Source organism: Pipra filicauda, unplaced genomic scaffold (assembly GCF_003945595.2).
Source record: "Pipra filicauda isolate LSUMZ 115617 unplaced genomic scaffold, ASM394559v2 scaffold1290_size19388_pilon, whole genome shotgun sequence".
Classification (NCBI taxonomy): Eukaryota; Metazoa; Chordata; class Aves; order Passeriformes; family Pipridae; genus Pipra; species Pipra filicauda.
The window spans coordinates 4,862-19,388 of NW_024103752.1; the positions used below are offsets into that span (position 1 = coordinate 4,862).

General features: G+C 43.1%; 1 protein-coding gene across 1 annotated transcript; it reads left to right on the plus strand.

Moving 5' to 3' along the window:
- The first annotated feature begins 2,447 nt into the window (after positions 1 to 2,447).
- On the plus strand, positions 2,448 to 14,252 carry LOC120325219 (epsin-2-like). The gene is made up of 4 exons (XM_039390944.1): positions 2,448 to 3,221; positions 12,144 to 12,256; positions 13,679 to 13,771; positions 14,046 to 14,252. Exons 1-4 carry the CDS (start codon positions 2,627 to 2,629, stop codon positions 14,235 to 14,237), a joined length of 993 nt encoding a protein of 330 aa, XP_039246878.1. The 5' UTR covers positions 2,448 to 2,626; the 3' UTR covers positions 14,238 to 14,252.
- Positions 14,253 to 14,527: the final 275 nt, after the last annotated feature.

Below are 14,527 nucleotides of genomic sequence, written 5' to 3' on the forward strand. Positions count from 1 at the left end.
TGTGAGGTGTTAAAATGATTTTTTCCCAAAGCTTAAACAAAGTTGTAAAGTAATAAAATCCTCTGCTTTTTTTTTTTTCTTGGGAGATACACAGGTGAGGTGCTTGCTCCTATATGTACTTGTCAAAATAAGGCCTCTCGTCCCTGGCCTTGAAGAATAAAACTCTCACAAGACAGGAATGTTTTTTTCATAGATTTACAGCGGGTTAAGAGACAGGAAACGGGGTTAGGAGCAAATGGTTGGTTCTCACAGGGAAGGGCTGTTCCCAGCCAAGTGTCCTGCTAAAGATCAGTGCTCTTGCAAAGATTCCCTTTTCCAGATTGTTCCTAAATAAGGTGGGCAAATCGAAGCAAATCACTCGGATTTGAAATGAATTTGAATTGAAAAGAAGGATGAAAGGTCGAGACCTGCTGAGGGATAAAGTAGCGGATGAAAAATGCACAGGGAGAAGAAAGGACCCCGAGTTCATCTGCAGGAGCAGAGGCACAATTCCCAAAAGGCACATGGACTTTACACAGAGATTTGTGTTGGAGGATTTTAGCCTTGGTGGACTTATCTTGCTCTCTAGTCCTCCTGGTTTTGATTTTTCATGTTATTTACTGCTTTTCTGGTTGGATGGCAAGCTCAGTCCTTGTGGGGGGCTGGATTCTTCTTCTCTGGGATCTGTATAACCGTTGGAATTGTGATTGTGATGTGCCTGGCACTCGGATCCTCTGCTGGCTCCACTTTTACCAGCTGAAGAAGTTCCTGCCTGCAACCAGCTCCTGGTTCTGTGTGACCATCCAGATGCCCCTGGATACCTGGTTTCTGCTTTGGCTGTGAACTTGCCTTACCCATTATTGACATGAAGAAATGGTTTAGGATAAATAAGATGTGTGTTGTGGGCTTTATAAAATTTATTTTTTTTATTTTTTCTTACTGTTGCCCTGCCTTTTGCATGTCGTGCATTAGAGAGTCATCGCAGGGGCAGGTGATAATTTGGGCAATGTTAACTTTGTAAATGGCATGTTTATGTATGTTTATAGTGCACAAACCTCTAAATGCCCCAGAAGATGCCCCTTTTTATTCCTGTTGCCACCAGCCATCTGCCAACACACCAACACTCTCCTACAGCTGGTTCCAAATACTGGGGGAAACACCAGGGCGATGCCATTTACCTGAAGTTTAGTGTTGATCTCATTTAAAGTTCATCTTCCTTGATGTCATAGGAGTTTTTAATCTGCCAAAAATTAACCTCAGTGGAACAAGATAAAATACAGTAACTCATTGGAGTTGTTCTGTGGTGGTTGAACTTGCCCAGAATGGTTTTCTGGGAAGGGAATATGTCTTAATGCTAAAATAAATCCTCCTGGAGCTGCGTTGACACTGAATTCTGCTCGCATTCCAAATGGCACCATCGTCATTTGAAGAATGATAACAATTCCAGGCTTGACATCTGTGCTTCACTTCTCTCCAGTGTCTTTGTAAGGGATAGGGTTGGTTTTTTTGGAGTGTTTGGAGAAACATTAGAGGACATCTGGAATGGGCAGCTCTGTTCATGTGAGTTTGGTTGCAGAGTCCTTGCTCAGTGTTGTGCAACTGGTGAATATCAGGGGCTGTTCTGTGTTAATGGAACAGCAAAATCTGCCAGTTTGCTCAAGTAATTTATTCTAAAGCTTAATAGGCCTCTGTTTACTTGAAACAGTGACCTTAACTGAAGAACTGACACAGCTTTCCAGCTCCAGAGCTTGTCCTTGGGTTTTCTTGCCAATCATTTTGGCTTTACAGTTCCATTCTCAAATAATTAAAAATCCTTCTGTGCTGTGAGCAGAAACACAGAGCAGAAACTGTGGGTCTGACAAGTGTTGTCAAATGTACAAAATAAATGCATTTGGGAAAAAAAAAAATTCCCTTCTAATCTGCTTATCATCAAAGGTCACCTTGAGTTGGAGTGTGTTGTTCTGGGACTCAGGTCTCCTCCCTGGGCCTCAGGATCTCTGAGTGGGTTTAAACTTACCTGGGGTTTCAGAAATGGGTAATTTTTAGGAATTTTGCTCGTTCCCTCAGTTCAGATTCCTGCAGGAATGGGAGCAGTTGTCAGTGTTAGAGAGAAGCTGCTAAACACGGAATTTCTGACGTGGTTTGATCTCAGCTCTGTGGGCACTGTCATTAAAAATTCTGGGTTTTTACTTTGGAAACTAAACCCGTAATTTCTTGGACTTTGGTTTGATTTTAAAATTTGGCTGTTCCATCAGCACGGTCGTCTTCTCACTTTTGTTTTGCTCGGCGCTTCACGTTTTTAATCTTAAATGTTTAATGTTACTCATGAGAAGAGCAAGTTGCTTTCAAAACGAGAAGAAATTCAGGGAGAAAATTCATCAGTTCGCTCTAGGAAATTTGTCCCAAGTGGATGCAGATTGTTGGCTGTGCAGGAACACTAATGTGCTTTGTTTTCTTTCCTCACTCAGGTCGTGATTTTCATTTTCTCGTGTCATTCTCTTGAAGAGAGGAAATGGTTGTAGTGGAACGTGTTACAAATAAGCCACTGATACGGAGCCTTTGCAGTTCAGAAACGTTCATAGAGGAGCAAATTTAGCCCTTTTCTGTTTGTGTTCTGCAACCTGCCCGGGCAAGAAGGGAACTAAAAATGACGACTTCGTCTATCAGACGGCAGATGAAGAACATTGTGAACAATTACTCAGAGGCCGAAATAAAAGTTCGGGAAGCGACCTCTAATGACCCCTGGGGTCCTTCCAGTTCGTTAATGACTGAAATAGCAGATCTGACTTACAATGTTGTGGCCTTTTCTGAAATTATGAGCATGATCTGGAAACGGCTCAACGACCACGGCAAGAACTGGCGACACGTGTACAAGGCCCTGACGCTCTTAGATTACCTGATCAAAACCGGCTCCGAGAGGGTGGCCCAGCAGTGTAAGGAGAACATTTTTGCCATCCAGACGTTGAAAGATTTCCAGTACATCGATCGAGATGGCAAAGACCAGGGCATCAACGTGAGGGAGAAGTCCAAGCAGCTGGTGTCGCTCCTGAAGGACGACGAGCGGCTCAAGACGGAGAGGGCCCAGGCCCTGAAGACCAAAGAACGCATGGCCCAGGTGGCCACTGGAGTGGGCAGCAACCAGATCACCTTTGGCCGAGGCTCCAGTCAGCCCAACCTGTCCACCAGCTACTCAGAGCAGGAGTATGGAAAGTCTGGAGGATCCCCAGCCTCTTACCATGGCTGTAAGTACAGGCAAACACACAGGAGAAGTTCCTCTTCCTTTTCTTTTGAGAGATTTTGCATCCAGATTTGCTGTTGGAGGAGAGGGTGAACCTGAGGTAGCTCAGTTGGTGGGAACATGGTGCCAATAACATCAAAGTTGGTGTTCAGCTTTGGGCTCAGTCCCTTTATGGGATTCAGTTGAGTTGGACTCAGTGATCCCTGTGGGTCCCTTCCAGCTCAGAATGTTCTGTGGTTCTGGTTGTGCTGCCTTTGTGGATCTGCTCCGTGGCATTACTGTCTCCTCCCCTGCCTGGTTAAATGTTTGGTTTGGAGGGGATGTGTGTACTGACTTCATTTCAGAAGCAGTTGTTCCCTGGCAGTCCCCAAAGGTAGCACTGTCAGGCTGCTTTTGGGAACATGCTCCAGGGTTTGATGTGGTGGGGAGATTGGGAATGGATTTTTCCTGTTTTTTTCCTCGGGAATTCATTCTTTTTGTGAAGTGTAATTCATGGACTCATAGAATGATTTGGGGTGGAAGGACCTTAAAGCTCATCCCATTCCACCCCCTGCCATGGGCAAGGGCACCTCCCACTAGCCCAGGTTGCTCCAAGCCCCGTCCAACCTGGTCTTGAATTCAAGAAAAAATTAGAAATACAGAATATTTCCTGGATCATTTTGCTACTTTATGCTGCTGCTATTGTACTTTGGCAAGAGTGCTGCTGTTTAATTTCCTTTATTGCTTACTCAGCAGTTCTTGGAGTAGTAATGCTTTGAATTTGTCTGTATTTAAATATTTATACTCTCTGTCTTTGGTGTGTAAGTATCTCTACTAAATACTATATTTCATTCTTTAAAAATTAATACAATGATGTGGGAAGAACAAATTCTTTCTGCCACTGCTTGGGGGGAACTCCCTGTCATGTCAGGAAGAGGCCTGATTTGGCACTAAATCCTCCTTAATGTAAGTAATGATCTGATGAAAGCTGCTTTGGCTGGAATGTCAGTGGTTGTGGTCTAATTCTGAAGGAAAATCTTCTCTTTAAATGAATGTTTAGGGTGTGTGGAGGGCTGTAACCCAGCCAGGGTGGAGAATCCACTGAGCACCAGTTCTAGGAATCTGAAGTTTGTCATGTCCTGGGTCCCAAAGTGCTGCTCAAATCAGAAATATGTGAGTGTGCAAACACTTCCTGGGGAAGGCAGGAGGAGGTGGCAGGAAAATCAAACTAAATCTGTCCATTTAAAGCTATGGAGATGAGCAGGAAAAATTATTTCCAAAAAGAAGTGTTTTGCAAATAATGGGCATGAAGACTTTCAGGTATGAGGTTTTTTTAATCTTTTAATTAGGAGCTGGATAACAAACCTCTTGGTTTTTGTGTAATAATCATATTTCTGCCTGTTCGTATTTTCTATAGGTACATAGGTTTTTTATAGTAACCACACCAGAGCATTGTTTCAGTGTGACTTTTTAAAGCACATCATATATATTGTTACCACAACAATAACATTTTTTTTTCTTTTGAAGTCTGTAGATCACTGTTGACTGCAGCAAAAATTCTTAATTTAGGATATAGCTTGAAATACTGTTTTTAACTTGGGCTGATGGACTAAATAATAGTGACTGAGTTCTGCTGAGCACACCTTGGGTTCCACAGGGTTATTGTTTCACCAGCTCCTGCCTCTAATTAGTGCCTGGAACTATTGTTTGGCACGTTAAATGCTACCAGAGGCTCCAAACTATTCCTCCCGGCAGGGCTGAGCAATGCAGGGTGTGTTCCTGGATTGTTCCTTGGGAGAAGCAGCAAATTTGGCTGTTCTTTCAGTCCAAATGTGGATTTAGTGGATGCTCCCATTTCCCTGTGTGTGTCTCCCGTGGCAGGATTGCTTTTGAGGTAATGATTTCTTAAGCTTTCCTTCCTCCTCCCTCCCTGAGCACAGACCTAAGAAGCTTTAGAAATCTCAGGCTTTTTTTTTTTTTTTCTTCCTGGGTTGTGGCCTCTCCTGGACTTCTCACAGTGGATCAGCCCAAATACAGATGGCTGTTGGTTTTTTATATTTTGAAGTTGTAATGTGTTTTTGTCAGGTTTAATTGAGCATAGCAAAGCAAGCCAGCACCTTTCAGAACAGCTGGGCTTAAATACTCCTGGTGTTGGAAAATCTTTAGATTTTAGAAAATCTGATATTGGAAAAAAACAACTTTATCCCAGGAAACGAGGAAGGAGTTTCATTAAAATCCAGACATTTAATCTGTTACATAAATGTAGGGTCATTCCTGTGCCTTCTAAATTTGATGGAAAAGATGCTTTTCATTATTTAAAGTGGAAGAGATTGTATGCATCCTGTTTTATTTTTTTAAATGATAACCTCCTTTTGTTCTGAAAAGATGGATTCAGTGAAATATGTGAAAGGAATTAAGTTATGCTTGGCTCCTGGGAAATATTCTCCTTGTAGCAGCTCGAAGATGTGGTTGCTGCACTGTATATTCTGGCAGAATTCTCTTTCATTCCTCTGAGCCTTTGAAGAGGAGATCAGAGACATTTAGATTTGCAATCTGTAGCGTGAGGTTTGCCTCTTAAAAATGTACATCCCTCCTCTTTGCTGAAAAATATATCACATGTCTTCTTAACAGTCAAATATCAGTAAAGTTTGGGAGAGTTAACAGCCTTTTTGCCAACATCACTAAATGAAATATTTTGTCTCTCAGTGGTTTTGACATCAGCACATTTTACTTTTGTTCCTCTTTAGTGGGGATTGCAGATTTTGGGAATGCATTCCCCTTGCTTGAAGAGATGATGTTGGGCTATAAAATCTGATTTTTGATGCTTTCTTGCAGAAGAAATGAAGCCTGAGCTGACTGAAAGAGCTGGGTAGTCCCTCCAGGACAGATCATTGGGGGAACAAGAACTTGCAGTGGATACTGTGCTGGATTGTGCCTGAGGGATCTCTTCCCTTTCTGTCACTTCCTAAAAGTGCAATATTGGATAAGTCAGTGGCCCCTTTTTGGTTTGGTTTGCTCAGAATGTTGAATGAGCTGCACTGCACAGGCTGAACACTGCAGTGCTCACACTCCTGCCCTTCCCAGCCTCTTTACACCTGTGGGTTTGAATCCAACAGCTGGATTTTGTACTTGATGCTGAGCCAGAAAGGGTTTTCTTAAAGACTTGCTGGTCATCGTGTCCCAAATTTATCCTTTATGAAAAAGTAAAAGCATTACTTCCAGCCTGTGTAGTGTGGGAGAGTTCCAGATGGAAAAGGATCTCTTGACTCTTGAACAATTATCCCTCACTGCTGCAGGCAAGACTTGGCAAATAAGGACATTTCTCCCCATTTCCTTGTGGATATTTTCATCTCATCTCTAACAGTCCTTTAGAAACTGTGCAAAGTGAAATGGGGAAATGTGAGAGTTTTTAATAAGATCCTTTCCCCCAAAGCTTTGCCTTAATGACTTGGTTGGCCCTGAAGATCTCAGTGCTTGGGTAATTCCAGGGAGTACATTATGGTGTGTGCATGTGAAAGTATTAGTGTATTTTTGCTACTTAGTCTCATAACCTGTAAGTGGAAGCCAAGAGAGATACTAAAGCAAAAAAACAGAAATTAAATCTCCTCCCAACCTTCATCTTGTCAACAATTTCTGACATACTGGGAACAATTGGTTTTATCTTCCAGTTGGCAATTAATGTTCAGATTAGGAGCTGTTAAATATGCCATGACAAAATGCATAATAGTTCTTTATTATTTTGGAAAACGTGTAAATTCTCTGGAGTTGGAGGAAATCTGATGTCAGGTTTTATTTCACTGTGGAGGAATGTTCTTGTGTGGTGCTGAACCCAAACCTACTGGGGAGAGGAAGGAATATAAGGTGGATATCCGAAATCTTTTGGAGGAGAATTTCTTCGCTCATAACGTGGTTTCGTGTCTAAAAAATTGTCTTTATGCTTTTATACATCAGTCACCCGGTTTTGAAAACTTCAACCTCCTGCTCCTGGCCTTGTTTCATCTACAGCTGCCAGTGACCACTTAAATAGGATTCTGGATTTATGGCTGCACAGGGAAAAGTAGGATGTTCTTAATATAGACCTCTTAAGCCTGAACTGGGGTGATGTTTCAAGCCTGGGAAGTGCTGGTCATGTTTTAAACCCAAGTTTACTGAGACCTTACTGCTTATTCAGAGATCCAATCCTGTCATGCCCAAGCCAGGATGTCCCTGTGATATTTTGGGTTGTCCACACACCCTTCCCTTTGTCCATGTGCTCCCGTGGGTTTGGGAGGCAGAGCCAGGCTGGGGTGGGTTTAATGCCCTGATTTCATCGACACAAACGTGTGACCTGCTTTCAGAGCAGCACTGCCCCGAGGTGGGCTCAGCTCAGCTAAGCTCAGCTCAGCTAAGCTCAGCTCACATTCATTGTGCAAACAGCCTGTTTGAGAAAAGATCGGTGAAAGATGGGCTGAAGATCCCTTTTATGGATCTTGGGAAATGCCAAGTCTGTTAACCTTTCCTGTAAAGATTCTGGGAGCAATTTTCTTCAGGTGAATTAATGAGTTTTTAATGTTTCCAGTGATTATTGATATTAAGTCGACTCATTATTTAAAAGCAGTTTTGTGAAGCCTCAGCAAGGTTATGTTCTCTCATCTGTTTTGGCTTCCTCTCCACTTTTACTTGGAGTAGAAAGTAAATCAGAGGAATTGCTGTTTGGGGTTTGACATGATAGGAAATTCATAAAATCCCAGAATGGTTTGGGGAAGGGACCTTAAAGCTCATCCAGTTCCAACCCTCTGCCTTCCACTATCCAAGGTTAATCCACCCTGGCCTTGGACACTTGCAGGGATGGGGCAGCCCCAGCTTCTCTGGGCACCCTGTGCCATTCAGATTTCAGAATGCTCCTCTTTTTAAAGTTGGGTTTTTTTATTTATTTAATCATTTACAGGTTTTTAACAATTTGCAGGTTGGAACACATCTCTGCCCTTCCATCTTAGTCAGGGAATATATGACTTATCATCCAGCAATGAATCTGGATGAACAGTTTGGATAATCCCCGTAGTTTGAGGTGTTGAAGGAATGTGGCAGACTCCTGTCAGACGTCACTTGACAACTTGATTAAATTCTCTCATCATATATTTCTTTTTCTGGTGAAGGTGGGAAGTGCCATTGGTGTATCCAGGCTTCTGTAGTGGCACTAAATGATCCAACTCTGTCTGTTGAGCTGGATGTAGGGATCACCTGGGAGGAAAATGCTCCTAAAACCAAAACAAACCTCAAGGATTTGTTCAGGGTTAAATGAATTTCAGAAGTGCTCTGTGTGCTCAGCACAGTTAAATCCTGCAGGAAGGCTGAGCAGCTCCACCTTGTCACGTTCAGAGGTGTTATTAACTCTCCTCTTGTGTCTGAAAGATTCTTTAATTCCCAGTGGAAAGGTGGATTACACAACTCCTCCTAGATTGAGCAGTTTGCACATGCCTTCCCATCATTTGAGAGGCTAGATTGGCTTTTTGAACGGGTCCCATCTTTGTTTGAGTGGTCTTTCATTGGAAGACTAATAAATGGGATCTCTGCTTGGTTCCCAAGGGAATTTCTGTCGGTGTCTGAGTTCTTACCTCGATATTAATCTAATTTTTCAAGTCAGCCTTGGTTTTGTCTACATTTGTGGGTGCACTGATTGAGGGAGGAAGCAGCTTTTCTTTCTGAACAGATGTGACTGAGAAGTCTGTTCTTCAGAATTCCACCTGCAGATCAGAAAAAGAAAAACCCCAGGAATAACAAAACCAATCCCAAAACCCAAGCACAGCCTTCTGAATGGAAATGCACAATCTGACTTGTGCTGGGAGTGATTTTTGTCTCTAATGCAGGCAGTGACTCTGCTTTCCGTGTCCTGTGTATTCACTTCAACTCAGCCAGAGCTATCGACATCTACAGAGGGCTTTTGATATTGCCAAAATATAGGAAATCATCAATAGATGTGTCTGAAAGACAGCAGAGCCTGGCCTGGGGACAGATGGTGGAGCAGAATCCTGCTTTAGTGATTAACTGAGGGTGGAGATGATTCCCTTGCCGAGCAGCCCAGCCCGGTGGTGTCGCTCCCTGCGGGAGCAGATTCCCACCAGTTTGCTTCTGGGCAGCCTGGAGGGACTGGGATCTCCAAATTCCCAACAAAGCAGGGCTTAGCAGGTCAGAATTGATCTATTGAGTCCCATCTTACATAAACATCTGAGTTAACTGTCATGTGCTGGGGGATAAGGGATGCTTTGTGTGGCAGCGATCCTGTTACTAAGGCAATAACCTTTCTGCTGGATCCTGGGAATTCAAACCTTAATGCAGGATGAGGCCCATATAGGAGTGAAGTTGCTGCATAAAGCATGTCAGGTTACTCCCAGGAACAGTGTTTTGAATTTTCCTTAATCCTTTCTCAAACAATTTGCTGGCAGCTCTTTAATGTAGGTGATTTTATAACACTGCAGAGGTTTAGATGTAAAATAGCAACATTCCTATAGTTTGGGTTTTTTTTTTTCAAATGAGGCCCAAGGAAGAATTTCAAACGGGCATTTTTCTTTTTTTTTTTTTTTTTTTGCAAGTGCCTTTTAGAGTTAATGAAACCAAGTAGAATGAATTGCTGGAAAAGCCTGAAAGTGAAAAGAAATAATTTATATCCGTGAGACGCCGTGTTATCCACGTTCAGATCCTGGAGCTGCTGATGTTGGGCTCTGCTGGGAGCTGTGAGCTCATGGAGCTCCCTGCCAAAGCAATCCAGCCCTTCCTGTGCATGGCTGGGAGGTGAGGACCCCCCAGGGGAGGGCCAGTGGGATGCAATTCCCGCTCCTTGCAGCTTTTCCGGGCAGAAGGGCCGTGAGCTGCTGAAAGCTGCGACTGGTGAGTGTGTTCAGCAAGTCCTTCCCGTGGAAATGGCAGGAAAATCAACGGGATGAACCCATTCCACAACATTTTAAAGCCATTGTACCTTCAGCTTCTGAGCTGTTATGGAATGTAGTAACATCAACAGAGGTGGAAAAGCTGATTTGCGGGAAGTGCCGGAAATCCCATTTCCCCCCACAGTTGCAGTTGAAAAACTGGAAGACCAGGAGGTGCCTCCCTGCTCATGGTCCAGGTCCATCTGCTCTCAGGTGACTCTGTTGGTGTCCCATTTGTCCCACACTTATCCAGCTCTGTTTTTAAACCAGTTACAACTCTTTCCTTCTCTATTCCCTGCTGGAAAACTGCTCTTCTCTACTTATCTCTTAAATCTATTCATGGTTAATTTATACCATTAGTTCTTGCCCCTTTATCTTAAATAGCTTTTCTGGCTCTGTGGTGTTTGCAAGCCTGATATGTTTAACAACCATAAACTACTCAATCTTCCTTTTGCAAAGATAAACACATAAAACATTCTCCATGCTCTGAAGGGAAGTGTTTCCACCTCCATTCTGGTTTTGAAATCACCCATCTTGGGTTTGAGTGACCAGAACTAGTGCTCATGTTTAACCTCTGTTGGCTGGGAATTATCACGTGCTTTAGTTATATTGTTTTTAATAGTCCATATAATATATCAGAGAGCCTGGCTGTGACTGTTGGAGCAAACAGGCTAAATTTAGTTATTTCATTTGAAAAAGTAATAGAATTGAGGGATGAGTAACATCTCTGTTGCAGTAAGGAGCTTGTCTGGTTGGCTTGAGAGCCTCAGGATCAGCACAACGTGGAGGGATCGTTCTGGGGGATAAATTAATGTGTCCCTTTAGAAACAGAGTGGGGTGGGATGGAAAGGTCATTCCTTTTTTAGGGAGGGTCACCTGCCTTGAGGCCTGTTGGAGGAGAGAGGAAGGTGCACTTCTTGTTTTGAAATGTCATCTTGGAGAGACAAGACTGGGAAGTGTTTGCAGGATTAAAGTAGTGATGAAAAAGTGCTTTTTAAAACATAGTTTGGCAATCTCAAACATGCCCAGCTGGCCTGCTAAGAAGAAACTCGATTTCTTAGACCTTGCCATGCTAGTTTAAAAACATGATTCCTCTCTATTAAATGTCAATGTATATTTTGCCAAACTAATTATCATTCCAACCATTAAATACAAACTTCCTTGCCAAACTGAGATAAAATTTCTGTGTGAATGATTTGATGCTAGAGAATTATTTGTGAGAGTGACTACAAAAAAATGTTTAGTTACTGTCTAGTGCTAAACCTACTAGTGTTGTCCCATTGGGATGGGAATTTCTGCATGTTGCTGTGGTGAAAACATCAAGAAAAGATGGTTTGTATGTTGAGAAATTGCATATTTTAGCTGTCAAGCTCGAGTGTTGCTCGTGGAGTGGGGGAGATCACAGCTAGAGCTCAGCTAGTGGAAATCTTCCTCCAAAAAAAGACCAACCAACACCAGAAACCAAACAACGCCCCCAACCCATAGACCAAACTCTTTCTTAACAGAGAATGATACAGTATTTGTGTAAATTTGGGGTATGAAAGGCTGGCTTGTTTGTCCCTGAGCCTGCTCAGCAGTTAAGAATAGTTCTTTATCTTCCCATTAGGACTGTATTATTTTACAGAAAAGTGGGTGGTATCCAGTTTTACCCCGAGATTGGCCAACTCCCAGCAAATCCTTAGTGACATTGGGAGATGTGAGAAATATCAACAAATGTTTTCTTGAACAATTAATTCTCTGCATTTTTAAGTCGGTGTCCTACCCCCAAAGTTCTCAAGGTGTCCAGGGGTCCTCGTTGATGTTACAACCCCACTAAAGCCTTTGTTTTCCAGGAATATTTGTCCTTTAAACCAACTGACTGTTGAATTGTCGTTCCCCTCAGCCGTGGTGGGAGCTTTTGGAGGTCTCCAGTCTCCCTGGAACATGAACGTGTGAAAACGGGGCGGGGGGAGGATCCGCTCAGAGCAGGAATCAAACGCGCCACACGTTTTGTGTTGTTTGATGTGTTTGATGTGCTAAACGTGGTGGGTTTTGTCTCCCAACAGCGACGTCCCCTCGAGTTTCCTCGGAGCTCGAGCAGGCCCGGCCTCAGACGAGCGGGGAGGAGGAGCTGCAGCTGCAGCTGGCGCTGGCCATGAGCCGGGAGGTGGCGGAGCAGGTCGGTGCCCGTGTAGGTTTTGCCTTTGATAGTTGAGATTGCAATCCTGGTTTGGTTTTTTTTCCTTCCCAGTGGCAGCTTGGCTTTGCTCCAGGTGGAAAGGCCATTTTGGAAGATGTTGCTTTTTTTTTTTTTTTTTTTTTTTTTTTTTTTTTTTTAAAAGTAACTCCAGCCTCCGAGCTGTTGAGACTAGTGGAAGATGACAGTCACTTTGCGAGAAGACTTTGTGTGGGAGGATGTTAATCAGCACATTACTGAAGATGTTTTCAGTTAGGAAGAGCTGGAAGCGTGACTGGTCCTGAAAACCTTCATTAATGTCAGTGAATTCTGATTCCAGTGGAATTTTGAATGGTCTGGTTGTTTGGTAAGAGTGTCTGGAACAAGAGGGTGACCTGACACAAAGTACCAGAATATATAAAGAACTTGGTTTAAAGTAACTTGATTCCTAATCTGTCACCTGAGTTATGTTACTGTGCTAATTCTTAAGAAGTTCATTTTGAATTTGGAGTAAATGATAGATAAATAATTGTGGATAAAGTCTGCTTCATGTTAATATATAACGAAGTTGCATCTCAGCTATGAGTGAAAATTCAAGTCAGCCCTGCTGAGTGTAATATTTTAGAGGTTTCCTGTGACAATTTAGCTTAAGCTGCATGTTAAGCATTAGAATCTCTATGCTTGGAAAGGAAAACTATCACCCAGTAAACTTTATCATTATTGAGCAATAAAGGGAAAGAAAATATAAATCAGAATCTAATCAGTTGAATCAGTAGCTTGAAAAATGACAAGGAAAATACCAGCTGGGGGATTAGTCAACTTCTGAAAGATGTGATGCAAGCAAAGACATTTAAAGTATTTGAATGTACCACAAACACTGTAGTTTACAGATGTTTAAACCTTCAAATTACAGGGAGTTGGCTCGACTGATTCCCTTGGTGTTCTTTATAACACTTGTATCAGTGTGGAGGGAAGCTGAGAAAAGCCAGGGAAATTAGAGTTTAGTTCCCCACAACCTTCAGCGGTTCCAAATCATGGTGATCATTTAAAAAGGGGCTGTTTACTCGAAGTTCTGTGGTGTTTCTACCTAGAAGCTGAATTTTGGAAAGAATGTTGCATTTATATTCCCATCAGGAATAAAACAACACGAGGGTAAATGTCAGTCAGCAAACTGGATTGTGATGACACCGCTGGTGTTCCGGGGTCGGGGTGCTCCTGACCTCTGGTTGAGGCCAGAACCGCAAGAAAATTCCTCTCCCTCTCTCAGTCATGTCCAAATTCTAGCAAATAATCCCAGCAGCGGTGGCAGGGAGGGCTGGCCAGGCCTTCCCTGGAGGTGTCCTGCCCAGGGGTTGGATTCCTGGAGGGAGCAGCAGCCCAGTGCAGGCTCATGGTCTATATCACCAGTGTTGATTTCCTTTGCAGGAGGAGCGCCTCAGACGCGGAGATGATCTGAGATTACAGATGGCTCTGGAGGAGAGTCGCAGAGACACAATTAAAATTCCCAAAAAGAAGGAGGTAGTGCCTTCGACTAAGAAACTCCCGGTTATGCTGCCAAAAGCTGAAATACAGTAACACAAAATAGCTTAATACTGAGCTCTTGTATGCTTTTGGGATTGCTTTGTTGTGTAGCTTTAAAGCTTCTTCCGTGTGGGTTAAATTTCGAACTACTAGTCAATGCAGGTGTGTAAAAGGAAAAAGAAAATAAAAATAATTGCTTCTTCACTCTCATGGGTTTGTACTTCAGAGTGACAATGCTCTTGATTAAAGCTCAGATTATTCCTGCCCTCAGCACACCACTTTGTTGGACCTGATGGATGCCCTGCCCTCCTCGGCACCGGCCCCGCCGAAAACGGAGCCGTGGGGACCTCCCGCTGTTGCAAACCAAACTGATCCCTGGGGAGGATCCACAGTTGCAGCTCCTGCCTCTGACCCGTGGCAATCATTTGGTAAGGAGACAACTGCCAGGAGGAATGTTGTTTAAAGGGTTTTGCTTTTTGATGTTGAGCTTTTCAAAGTTCCTCCATGTCCGGTGTCACGCTCGCGTATTAGTCCATCTTGATTGGTTCCCGTGCTCTAGAACTGACATTCCCCAACTCATTTCCAAGCAGAAACAAATGGTAATTTCACTCTTTTTAAAAGCTGGATTTTTGTGTGTGCATTCTATCTGTTGAACTTCAGGCTGGTGGTTCTACAACCTCTTCTTTAAAGTCATTTACATCAGCATTCAACACACCACCATCAGGTTCCTGATGAAAATGTTGAAATTCAATA

Excerpts from the sequence above, each read along its gene's own strand:
- LOC120325219 (XM_039390944.1), top strand. The coding sequence starts at position 2,627 with ATGACGACTTCGTCTATCAGACGGCAGATGAAGAACATTGTGAACAAT. Across the intron at positions 3,222-12,143 it reads CCCAGCCTCTTACCATGGCT|CGACGTCCCCTCGAGTTTCC; the intron begins GTAAGTACAGGC and ends GTCTCCCAACAG. Across the intron at positions 12,257-13,678 it reads GCCGGGAGGTGGCGGAGCAG|GAGGAGCGCCTCAGACGCGG; the intron begins GTCGGTGCCCGT and ends TTTCCTTTGCAG.